This window comes from Mesocricetus auratus, unplaced genomic scaffold (genome assembly GCF_017639785.1).
Source record: "Mesocricetus auratus isolate SY011 unplaced genomic scaffold, BCM_Maur_2.0 Super-Scaffold_100009, whole genome shotgun sequence".
Classification (NCBI taxonomy): Eukaryota; Metazoa; Chordata; class Mammalia; order Rodentia; family Cricetidae; genus Mesocricetus; species Mesocricetus auratus.
In genome coordinates this window covers 66,491,638-66,516,478 of record NW_024429193.1, presented here as the reverse complement: position 1 = coordinate 66,516,478, position 24,841 = coordinate 66,491,638, and the positions used below count along the sequence as shown (strand labels likewise).

The window sequence follows — 24,841 nt, the reverse complement described above, 5'->3', positions numbered from 1 at the left end:
TGGTTTCTTACTGACTAGCTCTGACTTAAGTATTTACCCCATAATTGTTAATCTAGGTATTTCTCTTACTGGAGAAAGGGGTCCAGACTTCTTATACCTCTGGCGGGCTACATTGTCTCTGACTCTGCCTCTCTTTCCCAGAATCCTCCTTGACTCCTAGTCCCACCTATCTTGCTTCCCTATTGGCCAACAGTGCTTTATTCAACAACCAATAAGAGACAGATTTGCAGAATGGCATCTCCCATCACAAGCCCATAAGGTAAAACCTTATATATAGGTCACAAGGATTTCATAAAGTGATTAAGACATCTTTTATTATAAGTGGAATTTCTTCTGAGATTTCTAAAAAATTGCAGGCTTGTAAGCTGAGAAAAGAAGAAGGCCTTACACATGATTTATTACTGTCTTGACACTTATTTGAATATACATATGTAAAAGAAATATAGTCTCCATTGCAAATCTGTTCAATGGAAGCGCTTCTTTCCTTTTCCATGTTGTAAGGATTCAGGCATTATGCTGGCCTGCCCCTGTCACCTGGCAGAATGCATTAGGCAGTACCCTGGTCAGCCCAGGGTCCATGACTACTAGTTTGCATACAGGTGCAAATGACCCCTTTAAAATAAAGACCTCTGCAGATGTACCTCTCTTCTTTCCCGCTGTTCCCGACTCCTCCGTCTCTTCTGACTTCTCTGTCTCTCCACCTCTTTCTCTTTTCTCACGCCCCCTTCCCTTTCTCACTAAGCTCTGTCTGCCTGGCATGTTTGTCTCCCGCATCGGTCACCCTCACCTCCCATGGAAACCGCCCTCCATCTTTATCGTAACAACTGCCCCCTTAATTATCTGCCTTTCTATCTTGATGGGGGATGTCCTTCTGTATATGTTTCTGTTATTGGTTGATGAATAAAACACTGTCTGGCCAGTGAGGTGGGAAGATAGGTGGGACTAGGATGAGGACAATTCAGGGAAAGGTAGGCAGAGAGAGTGTCTCCCCACCCCACCAGAGCAGTCGCCATGTGAGCTGCCAAAGGAATTAGAGGTTCAAACCCTTTTCGTAAGATAAGACCACGTGGAAATACTTAGATTAATAGAAATGTGTTAATAATTAAGACAGAGCTAGCCAATAAGAAGCCCTAACCACCAGCCAACAGTTTAACTAATATAGTGTCTCTGTGTTTGTTTGGGACTCAAACGGCTGCAAGAACCTCCGTTACACACTGTTCTGTCTCAAATTGTGTGTGTGTGTGTGTGTGTGTGTGTCAGATAGACAGACAGACAGAGAAAACCTAAAGATAAAAATTGCGTGTTAGGCATGTTAGAAAGACACAGGGACTGAAGAGACGTCTCTGTGGTTAAGAGTACTTGTTATTGCCGGGCGTTGGTGGCGCACGCCTTTAATCCCAGCATTTGGGAGGCAGAGGCAGGCAGATTTCTGTGAGTTCGAGGCCAGCCTAGTCTACCAAGCGAGTTCCAAGACAGCCTCCAAAACAATACAGAGAAACCCTGTCTTGAAAAACCAAAAAAAAAAAAAAAAGAGTACTTGTTATTGCAGAGAACCTAAGTTCTGTCTTCAGCACCAATATGGTGGCTCACACACATTTGTGGCTCCTGTTCCAGGGGCTCCAGCAACCTCTTTGACCTCCTTGGGCACCAGGCACACGTGTGGTATACAGATAGACATTAAGCCAAAACACTCATAAAGTAAACCCGGGCACAGGGAGACATAGTCTCAGCACTTGGAAGGCAGAGGCAGGAGAATTAGTCAGCTATAAGAAATAGCAAGGTGCATAACACGCCCTTGTCTCAATGACAGGCTTGGGGGAGATGGTGCCGTGTCACAATTTTAGGGGAAGGGAGTAGAGAGATAGCTCAATTAATAATGGATCTCTACTACCCTTGTAAAAGTCAAGTGTGGTGGCATGTGCCTGTAGCCACAGCGAAGGATTGGAGGACACCTTGGCCAGTCCCTGGCATTCATTGTCCAGTTAGTCTAGCCAATCTGTGAGCTCCGGGTTCTGTGAGAGACCCTGTCTCAAGAAATAAAGTGGAGAAGGGCTGGCTATAAGGTGCTTGCTGCCAAGTCTAATGTGTTGGAGGTCAGAGGACAACTTGTGAGAGTAAGTTCGTTCCTTCTCCCATGTGGGTTCCAGGAACTGAACTTTTTTTTTTTTGGTTTTGGTTTTTTGAGACAGGGTTTCTCTGTATTGTTTTGGAGGCTGTCCTGGAACTCACTCTGTAGACCAGGCTGGTCACAAACTCACAGAGATCCGCCTGCCTCTGCCTCCCGAGGGCTGGGACTAAAGGCGTGTGCTACCAACACTTGGCTGAGGGACTGAACTCTTAACAGACTTGGCAGTAAGCACTGTAACATGCTAGCCACCTCACCAGCCTTCTAGGTTTCTAAGTTTATTGTCAAGATCACCAGGTACTAGTCATTTATGGTGGCTTAGACCTATAATCAAAGCACCCAGGAGGCCAAAACAGTTTAAGGTCAGCCTGGGCTGCATAATAGCACTACCCTGACTGAGAAACAATGTAGAAAAGTCCGCCTGGGAAGGAGGACTGGCAAAAGACAGGAAGTGTACAACTGCCTTTAACAATCACATTGTCAATCTGAGAGCACTCTGCTTATTAGCAGGTGCTAGGCTTCTGCAGGCTAAGAATACATGGGAAGGAAAAAATATAAATAAGAAAAGTTTTATACCAGTTAGCCTGGTGGAACACACCTTTAATCCCTGCACTTTGGAGGTGTAGGCAGGCAGATCTCTGAGTTTGAGACCAGCCTGGTCTACACAACAAGCTCTAGGTCAGCCAGGGTTACATAATAAAACCCTGTCTTAAGAAAAAAAAATATTAATTGTGCTTTCTCACCATTTTCTGCCAATTCTGATTAGTTTATGTAATTTTTGTCAACTTGGGGTTGCTTTTGTGTTGGTCTTTATTCTTGAGGTATAAAGGTTTCTAAAAACAAATTCTTAATTTTAAATTGATATCCAATTGAAATGTCCCACCTAAGTCTTACACACATTTTCACACACACACACACACTGTACACACACACAGTGTGTTGTCGATTACCTGGAAAATTATAATTCTGAAACAGCTTTCAGTAACGACCTGGAACAATTCAAGTGACTAAATAATGCTAATATTGGGTTATAACCTTAAAATAAATACCAGGAGTTCATGTTGGTAGAACTAAATGATTGTCTAAATACATAGGAAACAGCTCAGGTTCTGTACAGAGGAAATAGAAGTGATGCATGTAGATCTTTCTATTTCCGGGGGGGGTACTTCTTTTTACTTTATTATTAGTTTATGTGTATTTGGTGTCTGTGAACCACATGCAGTGCCCTGTCCCCTAAGGCAGAAGATGATCCTCTTGATCTGGGCTTTCAAATGGTTGTTAACTGGCCTGGGTCCTCTGCAAAAGCAGCTAGTGCATTTAACACTTAGCCATCTCTCCAGCTGGAACTTCTCTTGAATATTCACTACACCTGCTGACTTACATTCAAAGGATAGAATAGGGAGACAGACACACAGTAATGAAGGGTAAGGTTAACTTGTGATGAAACAAAGTGATGTGTATTCCCTGACACCCAGCAAGTAGGGAATTTCATCCCTGTGTATTTGCCAAAACCCATAATCCCACTGTTACCAGAAGATAGCTAAGGTACAAGACATCGTACAAAGTACCTTCCCAGTATTACAGAAATGTATTAAGGACCTTAAAAAAACAAGGAAAGTTTAAGAAGTTGTCACAGTCAGAGGAAACTAAAAGAGACATGACAACTGAATGCAATGTGATATCCAAGATCAGACCTCAGAGTAGGAAAGTACATGCTTAAAATTTGCTAAACTCGGGCCGGGTGGTGGTGGCACATTGCCTTTAATCCCAGCACTCGGGAGGCAGAGGCAGGCAGATCTCTGTGAGTTCGAGGCCAGGCTGGACTGACAGCCTCCAAAACAATGCAGAGAAACCCTGTCTCGTAGAACCAAAAAAAAAAAAATTGCTAAACTCCCAGTAGTTGCAGTTGCATTAATACATTATGCCAATGTTAATTTCTTAATTTTGAAAAATGTGTGTTGGCTATGTAACATGTTAATATTAGAGGAATTTGGCTGAAGGATATATTAAAAGTTATTCAAACAAGAGTTGTTTTTTTTAAAGCATACTAAATTGTTAAGCAAAATATGTCTCTGATAACTGATTAAGGGGGAAAAATAAAGTTGTTTACTGTTTATATTGATTGAATTTATTATGTGTTAGTTATAATACAACTGACATATTTGATGAATTACATTTTTGTAAATTTCTAAGCTGGGCAGTGGTGGCTCACGCCTTTAATCCCAGCACTTAGGAGGCAGAGGCCGGCGGATCTCTATGAGTTCGAGACCTGCCTGGTCTACAAGAGCTAGTTCCAGGACAACCTCCAAAACCACAGAGAAACCCTTTCTCAAAAAACAAACAAAACAAACAAAAAAATTTTTTTTCAGGAAAAAGAAAATTAGATTAGAGCTACAGACACGTAGATTCAAGGCATGTTTTGAGATGTCAAAACATGAGAACAGGGCTGGAAAAATCAGAGAATAAGAACACTGGCTGCTCTTCCAGAGGACCCAGGTTTGATTCCCAGCACCCACACGGCAGCTCACAGCCATCTGTAACTCTAATCCAGAGTCTGATGCCTTTTATGGATTCTATGGGCATGAAGCACACAAAGACTGTCAAAACACCTATATACATAAAATAAAAACAAAAAATTCTGCATGTGGTGGCATACCCCTTAAATCTCAGCATTCAGAGGCAAGCAGAACTCTGAGTTTGAGGCCAACCTGACCTACACAGTGAGTTCTAGAATAATCCGGACTACACACAGAAACCGTTTTCAAAAACACAAAACAAAGCAAACCACCCAGGAGAATCAAGCTGACATATTTCTTGACAAGTGGCCCAGTGAGCATAGAGCTTGCTTTGTGAATATGAGGACCCAAGTTCAGGTCAGGAACATCGGTATAAAAAGACAAAAGGCCAAGCCTGGTATCTACAGCCTCAGTGCCCTAGCCAAAGTAGCAAGCTAGAGATGGTGTTGATGGTTAATAACTTCAATCCCAGCACTGGGGAGGCAGAGGCAGACTGATCTCTGAGTTTGAGGCTATCCTGGTATGCAGAGTGAGTTCCAGGACATCCAGGGCCACACAGAGAAACCCTGTAGAAAGAAAGGAAGGAAGGAAGGGGAGGAAAGAAAGAAAGAAAACAAAAGAAATGCCTCTGTGGGGCTGGAGGGATGGCTCAGTGCTCAAGAGCAATAGCTGCTGTTCCAGAGGTCCCTGGTTCAGTTCCCAGCACCCACATGGTGGCTCACAGACATCTATAACTGTAGTCCCATGGGATCTGATCCCCTCTTCTGGTGTGCAAATGTACGTGTAGACAAAACACCCGTGTTTTCAAAAGCACACAAATAGGTGTTAAAGTAGTTGCAAGATGATGTCCTCTTCACAGTGTTTGGCTGTCGTCACATCTGCGCAGGCCACTCTTAACCTCTTGGCCGTCCCTCCACTCCCTAATTAATTTTTTTGTTCTTTTTTGTTGTTTTTAGAGACATGGTTTTTCTGTATAGTCCTGGCTGTCCTGGAACTCACTCTGTACACCAGGCTGGCCTTGAACTCAAAGAGATCCATTTGCCTATACCTCCTGAGTGCTGTGATTAAAGGTGTGCGCCACCACTGCCCTGTGTGGGTGTTTTGCCTGCATGTGTGTCTGCACTACATGCATGCAGTGTCTGTAGAGCCAGTACAGGGTTTCAAATCCACTAAAGACTAAAGTTTCAGATGGTTGTGAACTACCATGTTTAAGTGTAGGAAATTGAATGTGGATCCCCTGGAGGGTGCTCTGAATCCCTGAGCTGTCTGTCTTTCTGGACCTAATTTAGGGTTAGTTGATTTGTTTGCTTGTTTTTTCTGTTCTTTTTGTTTTGTTTTTTTGGCTTGTGTGTGTGTGAGAGTGTGTTTTGGGGACAGGACTTCTTTATAGGGTCTTGGTTGTCCTGGAGCTCACTATTTAGATCAGGCTGGCCTCAAATTCACAGAAATCTGCCTGCTTTGGGTTTGAGTGCTGGGATTAAAGATGTGTACCAGCATGACCAGCAGGGTTTTTTGTTTATTTATTTATATATTTTTTAAATTTATTATGTATACAATGTTCTACTTGCACATTTGCCTGCACATCAGAAGAGGGAAGGGGCACCAGATAGCAGATGGTTGTGAGCCACCAAGTGGTTGCTGGGAATTGAACTCATGACCTCTGGAAGAGCAGCCAGTACTAGTACTCTTAACCTCTGAGCTATCTTTTGATTATTATTAAGGACAGATATTTCAATGTAGCTCCTCAGCCTAGCTTCAAACTCAGGGTCTTCTTGCCTCAGCCTCTTAAAAGCTAGGATTATGGGAGAGTACTGATGTAGGTACATGCCATCAAGTTGGTCTTGTTTTTTGTATATATAACTCATAACTAGCTGTGCATGGCAGAACAGCCTGATTGCAGAAATGGACAAAACAATAGCAAAGAATGGACAGTGGGACAGTATTATGATTATTGGTGGCATATAGACATTATATATTTCAGTCATATACTTCGTTTTAGAAAAGTATCCACTATGAAAGGTGCCCCCCACCCTCCTCCGGTGTCTCTGTGTCCTGGAATTTACTTTGTAGAACAGGCTGGCCTCGAACTCAAAGAGATCTGCATGGCTGGGATTAAAGGTGTGCACTGCCATGACCCAGCTTGGTTTTTGTGGTTGTTTTAAAAAACATAATGAGTTATGTTCCTTTTTACCTCAAGGGGATAAGCATCGATTGATGAAAATGTCATGATTTTGACACTTTATCTAGAGTTTTATGAAAGATGTACCCATAAGTATAAACATAATAAACATACAGGGATAAAAGTTGAAAATTGATTGTGGCATACCTTTAATCTCAGCACTCTGGAGATAGAAGAAGGTGGGTCTCTGAGTTGTAGTCCAGCCTGGTTTACAGAGTGAATTCCAGGACAGCCTCCAAACTACAGAGAAACCCTGTCTCAGAAAACTGAGGAGGGGGCGGAGAAAGTATATTGTTCTGGGAAACTTCTGGGAGAATTCCATTTCAGTAACTGTTCTAATTTGGGCTTTGTGAGGAATTCCCTAATTAAAGAGAGAAGTAATTTGCTTGTTTTTAGCTTAACAATCATGAGCACAGATTCTGAATCCCTTCCTCCTATAGTGCGTTTAAGTTAGGTAGTAAATGAAATATATTGTTTTCTGTAAATGTATTTCTTATAATCAGAAACACCTGTTTTTATTGAAGGTTCAGTTTTTATCCTTCCTTCAACTTGTTGACAAGAAACTTGTAGCACTGTTGTGTTCAAGAGATTCAGGGATAGATTCAGAACTTAAGTCCAGCACCATAAGACTTCATCGAAGTCTCCAAGCACTAGAGATGGGGAGATAGCTCATCAATTAAAATGCCACAACCCACATAAATTAGAGGTGGACTTAGCAGCCAGCCTGTAACTCCATCCTTAGCAGGCAGAGATGGGGGTTCTCCAGAGCAAGCTGGCAAGCAAAATTATCAGTAACAGCAAGCTCTGAGTGTGACAGAAACCCAGCTTCAGTTACTAAGGTGGATGAGCATGGTCCCAACATCAGCCTCAGTCAGCCCACATGTACACATGTGCCTCCACACATGCAGGTCAAGCATACACACAGGCACACTACACATATAAAAGTAAAATTTTATGCCATGCTTTAATTTTCTTGGGAAGAAGTGATTTGTTATAAAACTGCTTTGGAATACTACTTTGAAATAAGTCTATCTTTGAATTCACTATTAAGCATCATTTTAAATCTAGCACAAGTCTGTCTATTCTTCCATGGTAGTCCAAAGATATTTGTAGCATTGGATACATCAGACCTTTTACTCGTTTAAATAATTTGCTGATTAGTAGAGTGCTTATTGTTGAATTCCAAACAATATACATTAAAAACATGTATATAAATTTGTAAAAAGCCTTTATATGAATTTAGACTGAGGAAATAAATTTTGTCTGACCAGATTACTGGTTTGCAGGGAGTGTTTTGGGTTTTTTGTTTGTTTGTTTGAGACGAGTCTCTGTATAGTTGTGGAATTTACTGTGTAAACCACGCTAACCTGCCTCTACCTCCTGAGTGCTGGAATCAAAGGCATGCCATGCCTAGTGTTTGTGTTCGTTTGTAATTCATAGTTAGTACCATGAAAATTCATTTTCTAGTTTGGAATAGTTAAGGCCTCAGTGAAATAGTTAAGGTTGAATCTTTGTTTTCATGTTGGGTGTATGGGTGTTAGGCTTTTCTTTTTTAGGAGGGTGGGGGTGTTTTTTTTATGAGACAAGGTTTCTCTTTGTAGCCCTGACTGGTTCTCACTCTGTAGACCAGGCTGATCTCAAAATTACAGAGGTCTGCCTGCATCTGCCTCCAGAGTGTGCTGGGGTTAAAGGAATGCCAGCCACCACTCAGCAGGTTTTGTTTTTGAGACAGGAGAATCTCATTACATATCCCCGCTGGTTTGGAGCTCCTATGTAGATCAGATTGGCCTCAACTCTCAGAGGTCCACCTATCTCTGACTCTCACATGCTGGGATTAAAGCTGTGTGCCACCATGCCCAGCATTTTTTTTCTTTTTAAATTTGTTTTAAAATATTCATTCAAGTTAGTATGAGAATATGTGTCTCTGTATGCGTCCACATACTTAATGCACACGTGTTTGCATAAGAGAGTGTGCATTCCCTAGGATGTATATGAAGATCAGTCAACAATTTTTTAAGAGTCATTTCTCTCTCTCTCTTCCCAGGCCTTCAGGGATTCTGCTAACTTTACCCGTTTGACTCTGCTTATACCCAGATATCTGTGAAAGTGGTTTCATTTTTTATGGTAGATTTAGACAGGATTTTTTTTTTGACAGATTCTTGGTCTTCACTTATTTCTGTAGATACTGCAATAATTAGATTATTATCCCTAATCCATTTATGTTCTTTTTTCCGCCCTTTTCAATTTTCTGACATTCTTATCCCCCATTTTTTCCTATGTATATACAATGTACACCATATTTCTCTTTTTGCCTACATTGATACAAATATTTTCTCAAAGCCTTGTCTTATAAGTTTATCAAATAATGGACCAATGAAACTCAGAAATTCTAGAGGCAGGCGGATCTCTGTGAGTTTGAGGCCAGGCTGGACCGACAGCCTCCAAAACAATACAGAGAAACCCTGTCTCGAAAAACAAAACAAAACAAAAAATAGTGAAACTCAGAAATTCTATAATTAAGATGACTTTCAAGGCTTCTTCACATACCCCAAGTTTATTTTTAGTTCCTATATCCCTCTGTGTATCAGTTTATGATGCCTGTGTTTCCTCTGTTGCCTCTCTACATGAGTGTCTTTATTACCAGCAAGCATTAAGAATTGACTCCTAAGAATCACCATACCTTTAATGTTAAAAAGCCCAGTTTAAGCATATCTTCTCTGCTTTGTGTGTAACTACTGCTTTAATTAAGTGTATGTATTTTCTAAACAGGGTTAAGTGCTGAAACCACAGCAATGTTTCTAATTGAAGATTCTATGAACTGAAGAATTTCATCTATAATTTTTGTTTATTTCATTATATCTTTGTTCTAAATTGAAATGAGAAATGATGGAAACTTACGTGTGTGTGTGTGTGTGTGTGTATCTTCTTTTTGAAACAGTATCAGATTTTCTTGAACTTAAATCCATATGAACACCTTGTTCTGTGAGGAATGAAGTGTTTACACATCTTTACTGGCAAATCTTACCTCACTACAAGTGAGCTGAGATAATGTTTCTCCCAAGCTAGCTACAACAACGAAGTTGTAACTCCACTTAGAAAATGATTATGAGTTAGAAGAATAACAACAAAAAATTGAGGATGCAGAAAACGGCTTTATCCTTTGTACATATGATACTGTTGGTGTGGTTCAGTTCTTCACCCCGTTCCTAGCGAAGGTAAGGTGGAGTTAGTTCATTAAAAAGATTCATTTCAGGTGCCTTTTTCTTCCTGTCATGCAAGGACTTTCCTGACCTTAGTATACTTGTTTTTGAAGGACATCTTAATTGTATTCATTTTACATTTAAGGTCAATAATTAATAGTTTCAGCTCCTTAATTGGGTGTGTCTGTTCTACTTAAATTTTTATTTTTATTTTATTTATTTTTGTTTTTGATTTGTTTTTCGAGACAGGGACTCTCTGTATTGTTTTGGAGGCTGTCCTGGAACTCGCTCTGTAGATCAGGCTGGCCTCGAACTCACAGAGATCCACCTGCCTCTGCCTCCCTAGTGCCAGGATTAAAGGCATGCGCCACCAACTCCCAGCTCTTAAATTTTTATTTTAAAGTTGATCTTTTCTTAAATGTGATTTTGTAGCTCAGTGAAGCACAAACCTGTGATTCTGTTAGTGACATTCTCTCATGAAGAAAAAGATAGCATGACCAATATTAGCCACTAGCATTATTAGCCACACTGAATTCTGTAAGGTGGCATTACAAATTTTACTGTCCCATTGTGGAACTTAACACAGTCCTATGATTTAGGTGCTTTGAATAAGCCAGGGTTAGGCATGTTTATTTGCCTTGATCCTGATCCTTCATTTGCTAAAGACTGAAGAGTCACACCCAGGTTACTTTTCTCCATGGTCCATGTACATAACTCCACACTGCACTCTACTTCGCATTTCATTTTGTCTTATGTTTAGAAATACAGATGTGTTGGGTTCTCTCCTGGAATAGACATGTTAGTTCTCTCTGGACATCTTTAACAGGTTATGTTGTCTTGCTCAAAAGTTAAAACAATGCTTTCTAGTCTCAAATCTATTTACTTTACATCCTTGAGCAGTGTTTTTCCAGGTATTCTCATCCTCTTACTGTTCCTATAGACTGTCTTTGAACATATCTTAGGGATACAACCTTATTCTCTAAATATGCAATATTGTTAAGAACAGCACTACTCAGGCTGAAGAGATGGCTCAGAGGTTAAGAGCACGGGCTACTCTTCCAGAGAACCCAGGTTCAACTTCCAGCACCCACATGGTGACTCACAACCATCTACAATAATGAGATCTGGTGCCCTCTTCTGGCATGCAGGAGAACATTGTATACATAATAAATAATCTTTTAAAAAAAAGCAGCTCTACTTTGTATGAACAGGGGATTCGACACACTTTTAAAAATGAAGGCCTTCCTGAATTTTTACTCCAGTCTTCTATTAAATTCTAAGAATAGACTGCTGGCCTCCATTACTTTCAGAAAATGAAAAATGGCTCAGAAGCTAAGTGAGCTAAGCCATCTCTTTCTCAATTGTTTCAGTTTCTCAGGAATTGCTGTACAATGCTGCCAATAATGATCTCCGGGGATCTGACCCCCATTCCACCCCCACTGCCTCCTCAGCAGCTCCAGATGCCACCAAAAGAAGGAGCTGAAGAAAGTGCCTGTACCCTCTTTTACCCTGAGGTGGGTAAGGCCAGGCAGGGTGATTCTCAGGATATCCTGATGATCAAAGGTATAGTTAAAGCCTTCATGAAGATTGTCTTGAAGATTACCAAGAAATTTGGGGAAAGTTACCAAATAGCCTAGAAACTGAAGATTGAGCTCAAGAACAGACAGCACCAATTTCATCTGAAATGTAGTACACGATGACATGTGTAACCTTAACTACGCTCTCTGAGGACCAACTAGTGTGCTCTTCTTTGTGTCTTTCCTGCCACCTCCACAGGCTGGCCAAGCGCCAGGCATGTGAAAACTAATGAAAGTGCTCTTCCACTCCCTTTATTTCCTGGCACTTAATCTACATTGCTTGCCCATTCATCAGGAATGTTGATGGAGCTTAGGGATGTCTTCTTGGCCAATGTTGGCTTCTGTCTTGCTACATGTCTGGGTAGGAAGAATATATCTTCATTGATGCCCTGGTTTTTTTTACTTCCTTTTTATCATACCATTTAACTCTGTAGTAGCATATCTGAGCCACACATCACAGGGATTTCCTGTACTGGAGTTTTCAAAATCCCTTTTTATAGCTCTTTGGAATTCAAGACTAAACAGTCTTTATTCTTGAGTAGATCTTACATCAGCCATCACTGTTTTGGAAGTGGGTGCGCTATGAATTTTCCCAGTATCTGACTTCTCATTCTTGAATAGTGAGCCATACATCTTATCTGCTCAGTACTGTCAGTAGCCTACAAAAAGAATAATTGCAGTAGTGTGACTTAAGAAACTCTATAAAACAGTTCATACTTTTTCTCCTAGAGAAAGGGAAATCATAACAACTTAGTTCCATTCATTTCTTCTGTTCCTGTGTTTCATAGATTAAATCCTGTCTTCATTTGAGATTTAATCCTAGAAGCAGTTTCAGATAGTCTCCTCTTCAAGCCTCTGGTTTCTTTTGTGCCTCCAATTATATGTTGAAGCTTTTTTTCAAATAAAAAAGTGAGTTATTTAGAGTGCTTCTAATTCTTTGAGCAAATACAAAATTAATGTATGTATTTTCAACTGTTGGCATTTTAGGTTATTATGAAAGTATTAGAAGCAGGGTTTTTTTTTTTTGGAAAATAATCTTTTCTGAACATCATTGTTTTCTCCTGAGCGAGAGATGTACTAAATTATGCTGCTTCACTTTGGGGTTTTGCTAAAATTAGAAGACTTTTTGAATGGGCTTTCTATTTTTTTGACATTTTATACCTTTAAACTAAGTAACTTTAAGTGTATATACCATTAAAGATGTATTTCACAAATAAATTTATAACCAGTTCTTTCAGAATGTGAAAATTACTTTATGAACTGGATAAGATGATGGACTTCACTTGGTGTGGTAACTTAGGTCTTTAATCCCAGCACACAGGAGGCTGGGGTGGGTGGATCTCTGAGTGTTTCAGGACAGCTTGGTCTACAGAGCCAGTTTCAGGACAGCTAGGTCTCAAAAATCAAAAAAGAAAGAAAGGAAGGAAGGAAGAAAAGTTTTGTCTGTTGGCTTAAATGATAAGTTTTAATAAAAAATAAGGGACAGGTTAGATTATCAAATTTTTATCAGTAAATATTTGATAGGATGGTACATAAAACTAAATGATAATTTTTATCCTACCATTAAAATTAGTTTTCTTTCTCTCTGCTAATATACAAATTACATGAGACCTGGGAAATTCTGTCAACAACATCAGGCGTGGTTTATTCTCTCCTTATTTTCTTCTTCTTGTGAGCTACTCATCATATTGTTACAGGGAATGGCAGTGACAGCAGCTAAAATTCACTGTTCTATCATAGCATGGTCTAACAAACACTTCATGTAGTCTTGAATTGTCCTATGATTTCTTTCATTTTCTTTTTTCCCAGGTTCCCAGTCAACTTCAGATAAACCTCCTCAGCGATCATCAGAAAGCACAAATTGTAGCCCTACCCATAAAAGGTCTTCGTCTGAGAGTACTTCTTCAACAGGTAAGTGCTGTTTTTTACTACATTTTCAGGATACTTTCCTGTCTGCTACTTGAGACTAGCAAATCTATGCAAAGGAAACAGAAGTGGCCTTGTCATCTCAGTATTACTGATAATGTACATTGGAAAAATTCAGTAGTTTTATTTTTAAGAAATTAGAATGTGAAAGTACTGGAACAATAGCTCAGCAGTTATGAATATGTACTGTATTGCAGAGGACCCATGTTTCCATCCTAGCACCAGGGGACCTGACACCACTGACCTCCACAGGGATCTGTACATGTGCACATACACAACAGACATAACACACACATACAGTTTTTAAAATGGAAATGATGTTAAAGAGGATATTATGTAACAGTGTGGCTTGAAGCCCTTAAATAAATTGTTGTTATTGGATGTATTGGCACATGCCTATAATCTTAGCAGTTGGGAGGTAGAAGCAGGATTAGGAGTTCAAAGTCATCCATGAAATACTTAAAAATAAATCTCTCTAATATACCCATTAAGAGTTTAATTAAAAAAAAATTAAAGTAAGCTGGTGATCCCAGTGCTGGAGAGACTGAGGCAAGAGATATTGCTTTAATTTGGGACCAGCTTGGGCTACATAGCAAGCCCCTGTCTCAAAAATATATATGATAATAATTATAATGTGCAAAAATGTAGCTCAGTTGATAGGGTGCTTTCCTAGCATGTGTGTAGCCGTTGGTTCCTTCCCCAACTCTGCACTTTATATAGAATATACCTAGGTTACATAAGATAGTATCAAAAGAATAATCAGAAAGCAGTTTTAAAAAGTATATATCATTGTTTAAAAGACTCTTAACCATCAGAAATGACAGTTTATATGTGTAATATGGTCTTCATAAATTCATTTGAAATGACAGGCTGATTCTAAAATGTATTTAATTTTATTTTTAAAATCTAGAGTGAGGATTTCAGAATTGATTAACTCAAGGCTTTTATCCACAATACACATGTATAGAATATACATTGTTGAGTTTTTATGTATTACTTATGTGTGGGTGCTTGGATCTGGTTTATTCATGTCAGATTGCATTTGTGGAGGTCAGAGAACAACTTTCCCAGAGTTGGTTCTGTCCTTTGCCATGTGGAACCGTCAGATTGAACACATTGAACATAAGGTTGTCAGGTTTGGCCTCAAGTGTTTTTACCTGCTGAACCACCTCACAGGTCCTAATCCTAAATTTTATATAGTACCCAGGAGATGTGGTGGGCTCATGCCTATACACCAGTACTTGGGAGCAAGGGGTTTGCCAGGAATTCAAAATTATCCTGAAACACAGACTGAGACGTCATCGTGAAAAGCATAAAAAGGAGCTAGGTAGTGGTGGCACAGGCATTTAATCACAGCCTGGTCTAGAGAGTGAGTTCCAAGACAGGCTCCAAAACTACACAGAGAAATGCTGTCTCAAAAAAAACAACAAAAAAAAGTGAAATGCCAAAACAGTTTCATTCTTTCAGAAACAAAATTTGAAGGCTTCCACATGGCTTATTGTAACCTGGGGAGATGGCTTAGTGTGCAAAGTGCCTGGTGCATGAGTACAGGGACCTTAGTTGGCTCTCCAACGCCTGCAGAAAAGCTATGTATAACAAATGTGTCTGTGACTCCAGTGCTGTGGAGACAGGTGGGACCTGGAACTTAGTATCACAGTCAGTTTAGCCAAATTGATGAGTTCCAGATTCAGTTTCAAAAATACAGTGGATACTGAGGAAGATACTCAGCATTTAACTCTAGCTCCTTCAAACATATATATGTATTGGCGCCTGCATGGAAATATGCACACACCTACACAATTGTACATACCCACAAAAAGACAGTGTAATTGTTATAATTTTTTTTTAAACGTGGCTTGAGTGACAGAGCTCACGTGGAGGGGTTTTTTTATTAGGGGAAAGTGAATGTGAAAGAGGTGAGGGGAGAGGGAGACCAGCCTCTGGGAACATGAGCAGCGGAAGAGAAAAGAGGCAGAGGGGGGGCGGCAGACAAAGATGGGAAGTGGGCAGGGCCCTTTTAAAAGGGAACGTAGTGAATGTGCACAGGAGGTGCTCTTAGTGGCTGCAGCTGAGGACATATCCTGTCAGAACCCTAAGAGCAGTCTAGTACAGATGCCTGAATACCAACAGTGATATTAGTAAAAGAATAGACAAATTTTTACCAGAGGTAAGGTCAGAGCCAGGGCCTGAACCTCAGAGTCCTAACAAGTCAGTCTTGACCACCTGTCTGCAAAAGGCCAATTAGACAATAGAGAAAAGCAGTAATGGGATATTTATCCTGTGTGCCTATACTTATGAGAGGTACAAAGAGGTACATTGACCTCCCTCCTCTTAGTCTATCATCGGAGTCCAAACATGAGGTTTAGGTTTAAATAGATGATGAGCAATATGCATAAAAATAGTCCTGAGGCTAGGCAGATGACTCAGTGGTTAAGAGTACTTGTTCTTCTTGCAGAGAACCTGAGTTTGATTCCCAGCACCCCTGTGGCACTTCACCATAACTGCAACTGACCAGAAGGCACAAGATTCAGATAAACATACAAGTAAAACACAGACGTAAAATAAATAAACCTTAAAAATTGTTTTTAAGGCAGGCAATGGTGGTGCACACCTTTAATTCCAGCACTTGAGAGGCAGAGGCATACAGATCTCTGTGAGTTCAAGGCCAGCCTGGTCTACAGAGCAAGTTCCAGAACAGCCACAGCTACACAGTGGAACACTGTCTCAAAAAAAAAAAAAAAAGAAAGCAGTCCTTTAGGCTCCAAGCTTCAGTAAGTGTCAGTGTTGATGAAAATTTTCCTGAAGACAAATTCCTCCTCTCACTGACCCAAGGGCCCTAGCCATTTCCTTCTTCTGACACCAGATCTCAGTAAGGGAACTGTCTGATGGCCAAGGTTGATGGCCAAGGTAGCCAAGTGCACAGCACAAGTTTCTCACGCTTTGTGATTGAGAGTGTCCCCTAAGGGCTCATCTACTTGAGTGTTTAGTTCCCAGTTGTTGGAACTATTTGGTAAGGGTTAGGAGGTGTGGTCTTGTTGTAGGAAGTGTGTCACTAGGGATGGGCTTTTAGGGTTCAGAAGCCCACACCAGGGAGATAGAGGCAGCCAGGTCTACATAGTGAAACTGTATCTCTAAGAAAAGAGTATTCATTCCTGTCAGGATTATAAATACATAGTATTGTTTAGTGGAACACAAAGTCTGTAAATAGGGCCTTTGAGTTTGTCTTGTAAATAAAGGTATATGTCTCCAAGCTTGATGATCTGAATCACAATAAATATAATTAAAAAAAAAAACTTTAAAAGACCAGAAATAGTTCCTCTCTGTAGCTTTGGAGCCTATCCTGGAACTCACTCTGTAAATCAGGCTGGCTTTGAACTCAGAGGTTCACCTGCCTCTGCCTCCTGAGTGCTAGGATTAAAGACACACACCACCAATGCCCAGCTACTTTAAATATATTTTTACTGTGTTTATTTCATGTGTTTGCATAGCAAGAGCACAGGACAGAGGTCAAAGGGCTTTGTGGGTGCCAGGGATGAAGTGCTTTTACCCACTGAGCCATCTGGATGGCCCTATACTTGCCTTTTCATTCATTTGGGGCGGGTGTTGTTTGTTGTTAGGAATGGGTTGGTTAGTTGTTTGTCTAGGCTGGCCTAGAATCATTGTGTAACTCAGCCTGAGGTAGAAATCAAAGAAACCCTGTCTCAGAAGCACTGTGGTTGGCAGTGTGAGCCACCATTCCTGCCCTTTCAGCTCATCCTTCTCAACCATGGCTCTAACAGTTACGATGATAGTCCTTTTAACTAAAGACAACAGCTAGCTGGCTTTATGGAGAGACGACATTCATTGTAGCCCATGGAAATTTTAACTTGAAATAGGTTTCAGTGAACTTTCTAAAGCCATAAAACTTGACCACATAGGTGAAAATCTTCATGACAAAGATTCCTGAGCCAGGTTTGGGGCTCAGTTACTTACCACCCTGGAGGCTAAGTAAGGGGATCACTGTGAGGTTAAGACCTCCCTAGAATACATGGAGAGGTCCAATCCTTTGCATGGCATTATGACATATGCCTATAATCCCAGCAGTTGAGACAGGAGGATCAATAATTCAAGGTCAGCCTCAACTGTATAATGTTTTAATTTAGAGCTAGCCTTTACTACATGAGTCCCTATCTCAAAAAAGAAAAAGAAAAAAAACATTATTTTAGTGGGTCATGGATATAATTCATGTCGAAATTTCAGTTCTTGTGGCTGGGCTTTTGCTTTCTGATACTGCAGAGACTGATATGTGCCTTACCTACACAAGACCTTCAGCTTAAGCCTGAGTAGTTGGGGGAAAATAATGAAGGGAATATCATTCTGGAGATATGGCTCAATGGTTAAGAACACTGGCTGCTCTTGGGTCCTGAGTTCAATTTCCAGCAACCACGTGGTGACTCACAACCATCTGTAACGAGTTCTGGTGCCCTCTTTTTACCTACAGGCAGAACTCAGCATACAGAATAAATAAATCTTATATTTAAAAAAAAAGTAACATTTGTTGTTGAGTAAGGCTGTTATTGCTACCACTAGAGAGGTTGAGGCAGACAGTTCTATCAGTTGGGAGGTAGATGCAGGAGATCAAGGCCAGCCTGGGCTACATGAGACCTTAAAAACAAGTAACTGAGTCTTAGGAAGCTGAGAGACAGTCAGCAAAAAAAAGTACAAGCTAGCCAAAGCAAGAGGAGAACAAAACAAAAGTAAAGCTGGTTGACAGGTAAGAGCAAAGTGAGCTGGCCTTTGATCCAAAACTCAGAAGGAAGAAGCAGGTGAATCTCTGTCAGTTAATGGACAGCTTGGGTTATTACAATTTATAAACAAGAAAAGATAAAGATTTGCATATGAAAAAGGAAAATAAGGAAGAGCAAGATAGTTCCCTGGATAAAAGCACATGCCACCAAGCTTAACAACTTAAAGTGTGATCTCAGACCTCACATTGATAAAGAGAAAACCAACTCCTGTAAGTTGTCCTCTGACCTCTACATATATGGTGCAAATTCCCCCCCCCCACGCTCCCCTCTCACACACACACAGTAAATTTTATACGCCATAATTTCCTGTTTTTATTCAATCAATCAATTTGTTTTGTTTTTGTTTTATGAGATTTTACAGTGTGCATTCTGGGTTAGGGTCAGAATCTGCTCTAATATCCTAAAAAAGCTAACCCCCCACCCCCATCAGCCCTCAATAAGTCAATTAAAGGCACAGTATTGGAGAGCAGAAAAGGGAAGTTTATTCAATATGGCCCATTGGATAGAGAAACAGAGATCCAGTTATATACCTTATCCCTCCCCCACATTGTTCATTTTGAAGATTTTAACATGAAGCTACTGGGAATGTCACTTCCTGATGAGATAGATGTTTCTATAATTCCTAGTACTTAATAGGGAAATACCTGGAATTGGGCTTTCAAAAAGAAAGACAAAGTTAGCTCTTTATCCAGTCTCTAACTGTATAGCCTTTAACACTTCTTTTTTATCAGTATAGGAAGTTATTTAGCAAGACATGGTGGTACACCTGAGCACTTTGGAGACAAAGACATGAGGATTAGGAATTCAAGATAATCATCTAATGGAGCAACCTCAGAAGTAGTAGATTCAAGGCCATCCTGAACTACAGAAGACCCATTTTAAAATCAAAGAAGGTGCGGGAAATGGCTTAGTTAAGAGCTTTTACCGCTCTCCAGAATACCTGGGTTCATTCCCCAGCACCCATTCCCAGTAGCTCACCAGTTTCAGAGGGTCTGACTCCCTCTTCTGGCCTCTGTGGCTCCTGTGTATACATGCCATACATGCACATCTACATAAATTAAAGATTTAACTAATGAAGTTAAAAGCTTGATTACCTAGTACACAGAAGCCGGAGGCAGGGAGGGTCAATCACCATACCCTCAAGACCAGCCTGATTTGCCTGCAGATTTCTAAGCCCACAAAGACTGCATAGCACACTCTTGTCTCAAAAGGCTGAGAAACAAGCATAGAAAGACAAAGCAATTTAGATGACTCAGTGATCTTTTTTTTCTGTCTGTGTGTACTGTGTTGTCTCTTTTAGTGAATGGAATTGCCTCCAGAAGTCCCAGATTGGTTGCTTCTATGGATGATTCTGTAGACAGTCTGTTGCAGCGGATAGTACAACATGATGAGCAAGAGTCCATGGAGAAAAATACTGATGCATCAATTACAACTGTGTCTATACCACCTTCCTCCAGTCCAGGCCATAACTATAGCAAAGAGCGAGTCCTAGGTAAATCAGATAGTCTTCTGGTGCCTGCAGTCCCAAGTGACTCTTGTAATAATAATATCCCACTCCTTTCTGAAAAGTTAGCAAGTAGATGTTCCCCCCATCATATCAAGAGAAGTGTAGTTGAAGCTATGCAGCGCCAAGCTCGGAAAATGTGCAATTATGACAAAATCTTGGCCACCAAGAAAAACCTGGACCACGTCAATAAAATTTTAAAAGCCAAAAAACTTCAAAGGCAGGCCAGGACAGGGAACAATTTTGTGAAACGAAGACCCGGTCGACCTCGGAAATGTCCCCTCCAAGCTGTGGTATCAATGCAAGCATTCCAGGCCGCCCAGTTTGTCAACCCAGAGCTGAATGAAGGGGAAGAAGTGGCGCTGCACCTGGGTCCAGACACAGTTACCGACGTGATTGAGGCTGTTGTTCAGAGTGTTAACCTGAACTCGGAACACAAGAAGGGGCTGAAGAGGAAAAGTTGGCTGTTAGAAGAACAGACTAGGAAAAAGCAGAAGACAGTACCAGAGGAAGAAGAACAAGAAAACAATAAAAGGTAACTTCTTTCTTTGTTTTGTTTGTTTTTGGTAATTTCTTTCTTAAGATATTATGGTCAACGGGGGGGGGGGGGCACGGGAGGAAGGGAGGGAATGGGAGAGGGACCTGGAACTGACTTGTGAAGCAACCTTGATTCTTATCTAAATTTAAACTGGAAAATAAAATTTTAAAAAAAAATGTAAAAAAAAAAAAAAAGTTAGGCATGGTCTCTTCAGACACCATGGCATCCTCACCAAATACCAAACTCCTGAAATTTGAGTCTTTAAAGAAAAAGAAGTGTTTCACTCTCTAATGTTTTCTTGGCATTTTGTTTTCCACAATAATGATTTTACACTATTTGCTGAAAATGTTAGGAGTTATTCACTGCCTCCCATTGTAATCCCCAAAGAGGAGAGAAAAATTATGGAATGAAAAAAAAAAAGATATTATGGTCTATAGCAAGCCTGAAAGATATTCTAATCATTTTTACAGTGTAAAAAATTAGAGATTGTGTATGAGAGCCTGTGTAGTTATTTTATCCATTATCTTTGATTAATACTTTCAAATATTATTTAGTAAATGCTACTTCCAGTTAATTGCCTGTGACCCTACTGAATTTTAAAGGACCAAGAAACTTTTTAACAAGTTTTACATCTTACTATTTAAACAGTTAAGTGTCTGCTTGGGAATGTTCGGGGGATATTATGTTTATGTATTTTGTGTGTGTTGCATGCATGCTATGGCAAGGTTGGGGCAACCCCAAGGACAATCTGTGAGGAGGTCTCTCCCACCATGTGAGTTCCAGGCATCAAACTTTCAGGAGCATCTTCACTATCCCCAACCCCAGCCTAAGTCCAAGCTGTTACTATATCCGTATAACTAATTCTTGAGGCTTGCTTTCTGCTGTGTAAGAATGGTTTTGGTGAAGTGTTTATGCACGCCAAGGATCCAGGCCAAAGAACAATCTGGAGTTTTAAGGTTAATCTGAGTATGCTAATATTGAATTGTAGGCTAGAGCCTTTCTTAAAGCACTAGGTGGCCAAAATCTCCCTGTCCTCCCCTTTGGCTAACCCCCTAAAAACTAACATGCTTTCTGTTTTGTGATTTTTGGCTACTCTTAATGAAATCACATAGTTTTTGTTTTTGTTTTGTTGTTGTTTTGGTGACTGGTTTATTTCACTGACTATAGTGTCCTTAAAGGGAGTTGTAGCCTCCATGAGACTCTTAGGTCTGTTAGGGCCTGAGCATGATCAGAAAAGCACTTACGTAAAGAGATCTTACTGATGTATCAAGGACCACCAAGCTCACTCAAAATACCCATCAAAAACCTCACAATGAATTTAATGACATTCTAGATCATAGGCGTTTGCCTTTAGTTTTTGTAGTTGTTTGTTTGTTTGCTTGCTTGTATTTTATTTTCTTCGAGACAGGGTTTCTTTGTAGCTTTGGCAGGCCTCAAATGCACAGAAATCTGCCTGACTCTGCCTCCCGAAGTTTTGTGTTTTTGTTAGCTTGTTTTGTTGTCAGAGCCCCGGGGAATTGCTGGGGTTGACTTTGACCTTGCTCTTATAAGCTAGACAGGCCTTGAATTCACCTTAGCTTCCAGCGTGTGTTTCCTTTCTGTTTGTTTTGGGATGGTGGGTATTCATACATGCTCTACTGTGTAACAACTCCAGCTCTGACATGCTTGTGTCTGAGAAGCTCCAGACACAGTTTTGATGCAGATGCTCCATGAGCAGCATTTAAAGCATTGCTGGTATGAAGAACTGACATGTGTGACAGAATGTCTGTAAGCATTTGTTTTTTGGCAGGAGAATGAAATATAATCTCAAAAACAGGAGTAGAAACATTTGGCTGGGAAGGATAGCCCCGAAAAAAAATCCTCCTAACAGTAAGATATAACCCATATAGGGCTATTTGACAACTTATTTAACATTTGAAATAAATGTTTGGCTAAAGAAAAATGTATTATCATATTAATAGAGAAAGGAAAATGAGGAGAGTTCATGGTTAAAGAGCACATGCTAATTTGCTGAGGACCCCAAATTCAGTTCCCAGCAAACAAGCCAGCTAACTGCACTGCCTGTTACTCAAGCTCTGGGGGATCCAGTGCTTCTCATATGATCGTATGCATTCACATTTATTAAAAGTAAATCATTTTTTAATGAAGAATAAACAAAAGTTTAAATTATTTAAAAAAATAAATACAGCAAAGCTGGAAATGGTGAACTAACCCTGTAATCCCAGCACTGAGACAGGAAACATTCTTAGTTCCAGGGCAGCCTGGGCAATAGGAGGAGACCTTGCCTTAAAAAAAAAATTCTAGCTGGGTGGTAGTTGTATGCCTTTAATCTCACCACTCGGGAGACAGAGGCAGGTAAATTTCTGTGAGTTCAAAGCCTGCCTGGTCTGCAAATCAAATGTCAGGACAGACTTCCAAGCTACACAGACAAACCCTATCTCTTTTTTTCTTTTTGGTTTTTTTCAAGACAGTGTTTCTGTAACTTTGTAGTCCACACTGGCCTCTGCCTCCCTGTAAAGGGAAGCCTTTTCCTTGAGAGAAGCCTTCCCGCCAGCCTGGTTCCAGAGCCGCATCAGTCCCAAATAAACACACAGGAGGCTATATTAATTATGAAGCTGTTGGCCTTGCTTGTTTCTTACTGGCTAGCTCTGACTTAAGTAATTACTCCATAATTGTTAATCTAAGTATTTCTCTTACCGGAGAATAGTTTTGGGCTTCCTACCCCATGGCGTTACATCTTGACTCTCTGTGTTTCTCCTTCCCAGAGTTCTCCTGGCCTCCTAGTCCCACCTATCTTGGTTCCCTATTGGCCCAACAGTGCTTTATTGACATATACATAGGACTTCCCCTATCACTTCCCGAGTACTGGTGCTGGGATTAAAGGCATGCACTACCACCACTCGGCTACAAACCCTGTCTCAAACAACCCACCCCCCAAAAAATTTGTGACTAAGGACATTGCTTATGGGTTAACATGCTTACCATGTAATCAGAATTCAGATCCCCCGAAACCCATGTGAATGTGGGTAGACATGGCAGCCCACCTGTAATTCCAGTCTGAGGACAAGTGATCCTCAGGTCAAGCTGGGTAGGTATACTTTCCATTTTTATAATGGTCTTGGTTAGATTGAGAGACCCTGCTTTATTGAGAAAGGTAGAAAAGCTATTGAAGATGATTTCCCTTATCAACTTCAGGAAACTATACATTTGCATACACACACCCATACTCACAAAAAATAACATACATGTATACATACACTGTACACGAACAAACCTGAAAAATGGAAGGTGGCTCAGTAGTTAAGAACCGTGGCTGTTCATGCACAGGACCCAAATTTGATTCCTATCACCCACATGGTGGTCACAGCTATCTGCATCTCTAGTTTGGGACGGTGAGTCAAGCTTATCTTGAGTTCTAGACGAGCCTTAGTTACATAGTCTTGAGACCCTGTCTTATCAAAACAAGGTCCTGGGTTTAGTTATTCACACTGCAGGTGAGGGGGAGGAATGACAGCCCCATTTGTTAGAAAAGGGATTGCCTTGCTAATCAGAGAACTGGATAATCCACATGTAAAATAAAAGTAGTTGGACCTTTTTGCCCAACAACTTAATCATGGGGTCAAAATTATAATGTACATAGGCAAAAAAGATAGGGGAAATTCTTCATGACATTGAATTTTGCAATGATTTTATCAACCAGAAATACAGATAACCTGACTTTTGTCAAAATCCATGTGCTTTAATATGTAAAATGTTTGTGCATTAAAGGGTATAATCATGGGCAGTGGATATATATTCCAAAAATTGGAGATAAACTATTTGATCAGTGAGTAAAACTTAGAATGACTGAAGGATTTCTGAAACTCAAAATGAAAAGTAAAACACGGGGATTGACAAAGGAATTACATAAACATTTTCCCAGAGAGAATATGCAAAATAGATACTCAGCATGATTAATAAAAATCACAAAGAGATATCAATACCATTATACTACCTACTAAATACTTTGATTAGGGATAAAAGACTGAAAAGCATTGGAGAACTTTTGGAGAAATTCATAGGTTTTCATAATACTGGTGAAAATGTAAAATGTTACATAGTTGTGGGAAATACCATGACAGTTCCTCAAAAAAAATAATTGTAACCTCTATACTATATGACTAAGCAGTTCTGGCACTAGGTTTCAGACTCAAAGAAGTAGAGTGTACTTAAATGCCAGTGTTTATAATTCATTGTGTTTATTTAGCCACTTCTCTATAGAAAAGGAAAGGAAGGAAGGTAGTTACTTTGAATATTGAGTACAAAATTGCTTTATTTTTAAAGGATTTCTTTCTTTCTTTTTTTTTTTTTTTAGCGGGAGGTTTGGTTTTTTTGAAACACGGTTTGTCTGTGTAGTCCTGGTTGGCCTGCAACTCATTCTATAGACCAGGCTGGCTTTGAACTCACAGAGATCCACTTGGCCTCTGCCTCCTGAGTACTGAGATTAAAG

At 40.2% G+C, this 24,841-nt stretch overlaps 1 protein-coding gene across 5 annotated transcripts in view; it reads left to right on the top strand.

Annotated features, from left to right (window-relative positions):
- The window catches only part of Ash1l (ASH1 like histone lysine methyltransferase), a 139,155-nt gene that overhangs the window by 43,039 nt on the left and 71,275 nt on the right, over positions 1-24,841 (top strand). For all 5 annotated transcript variants that reach the window (XM_040752421.1, XM_040752420.1, XM_040752419.1 and 2 more), the window contains exons 4-5: positions 13,407-13,508; positions 19,611-20,349. In XM_040752421.1, the coding sequence (XP_040608355.1) occupies positions 13,407-13,508; positions 19,611-20,349 (841 nt within the window). The remainder of the gene's footprint in view (positions 1-13,406; positions 13,509-19,610; positions 20,350-24,841) is intronic.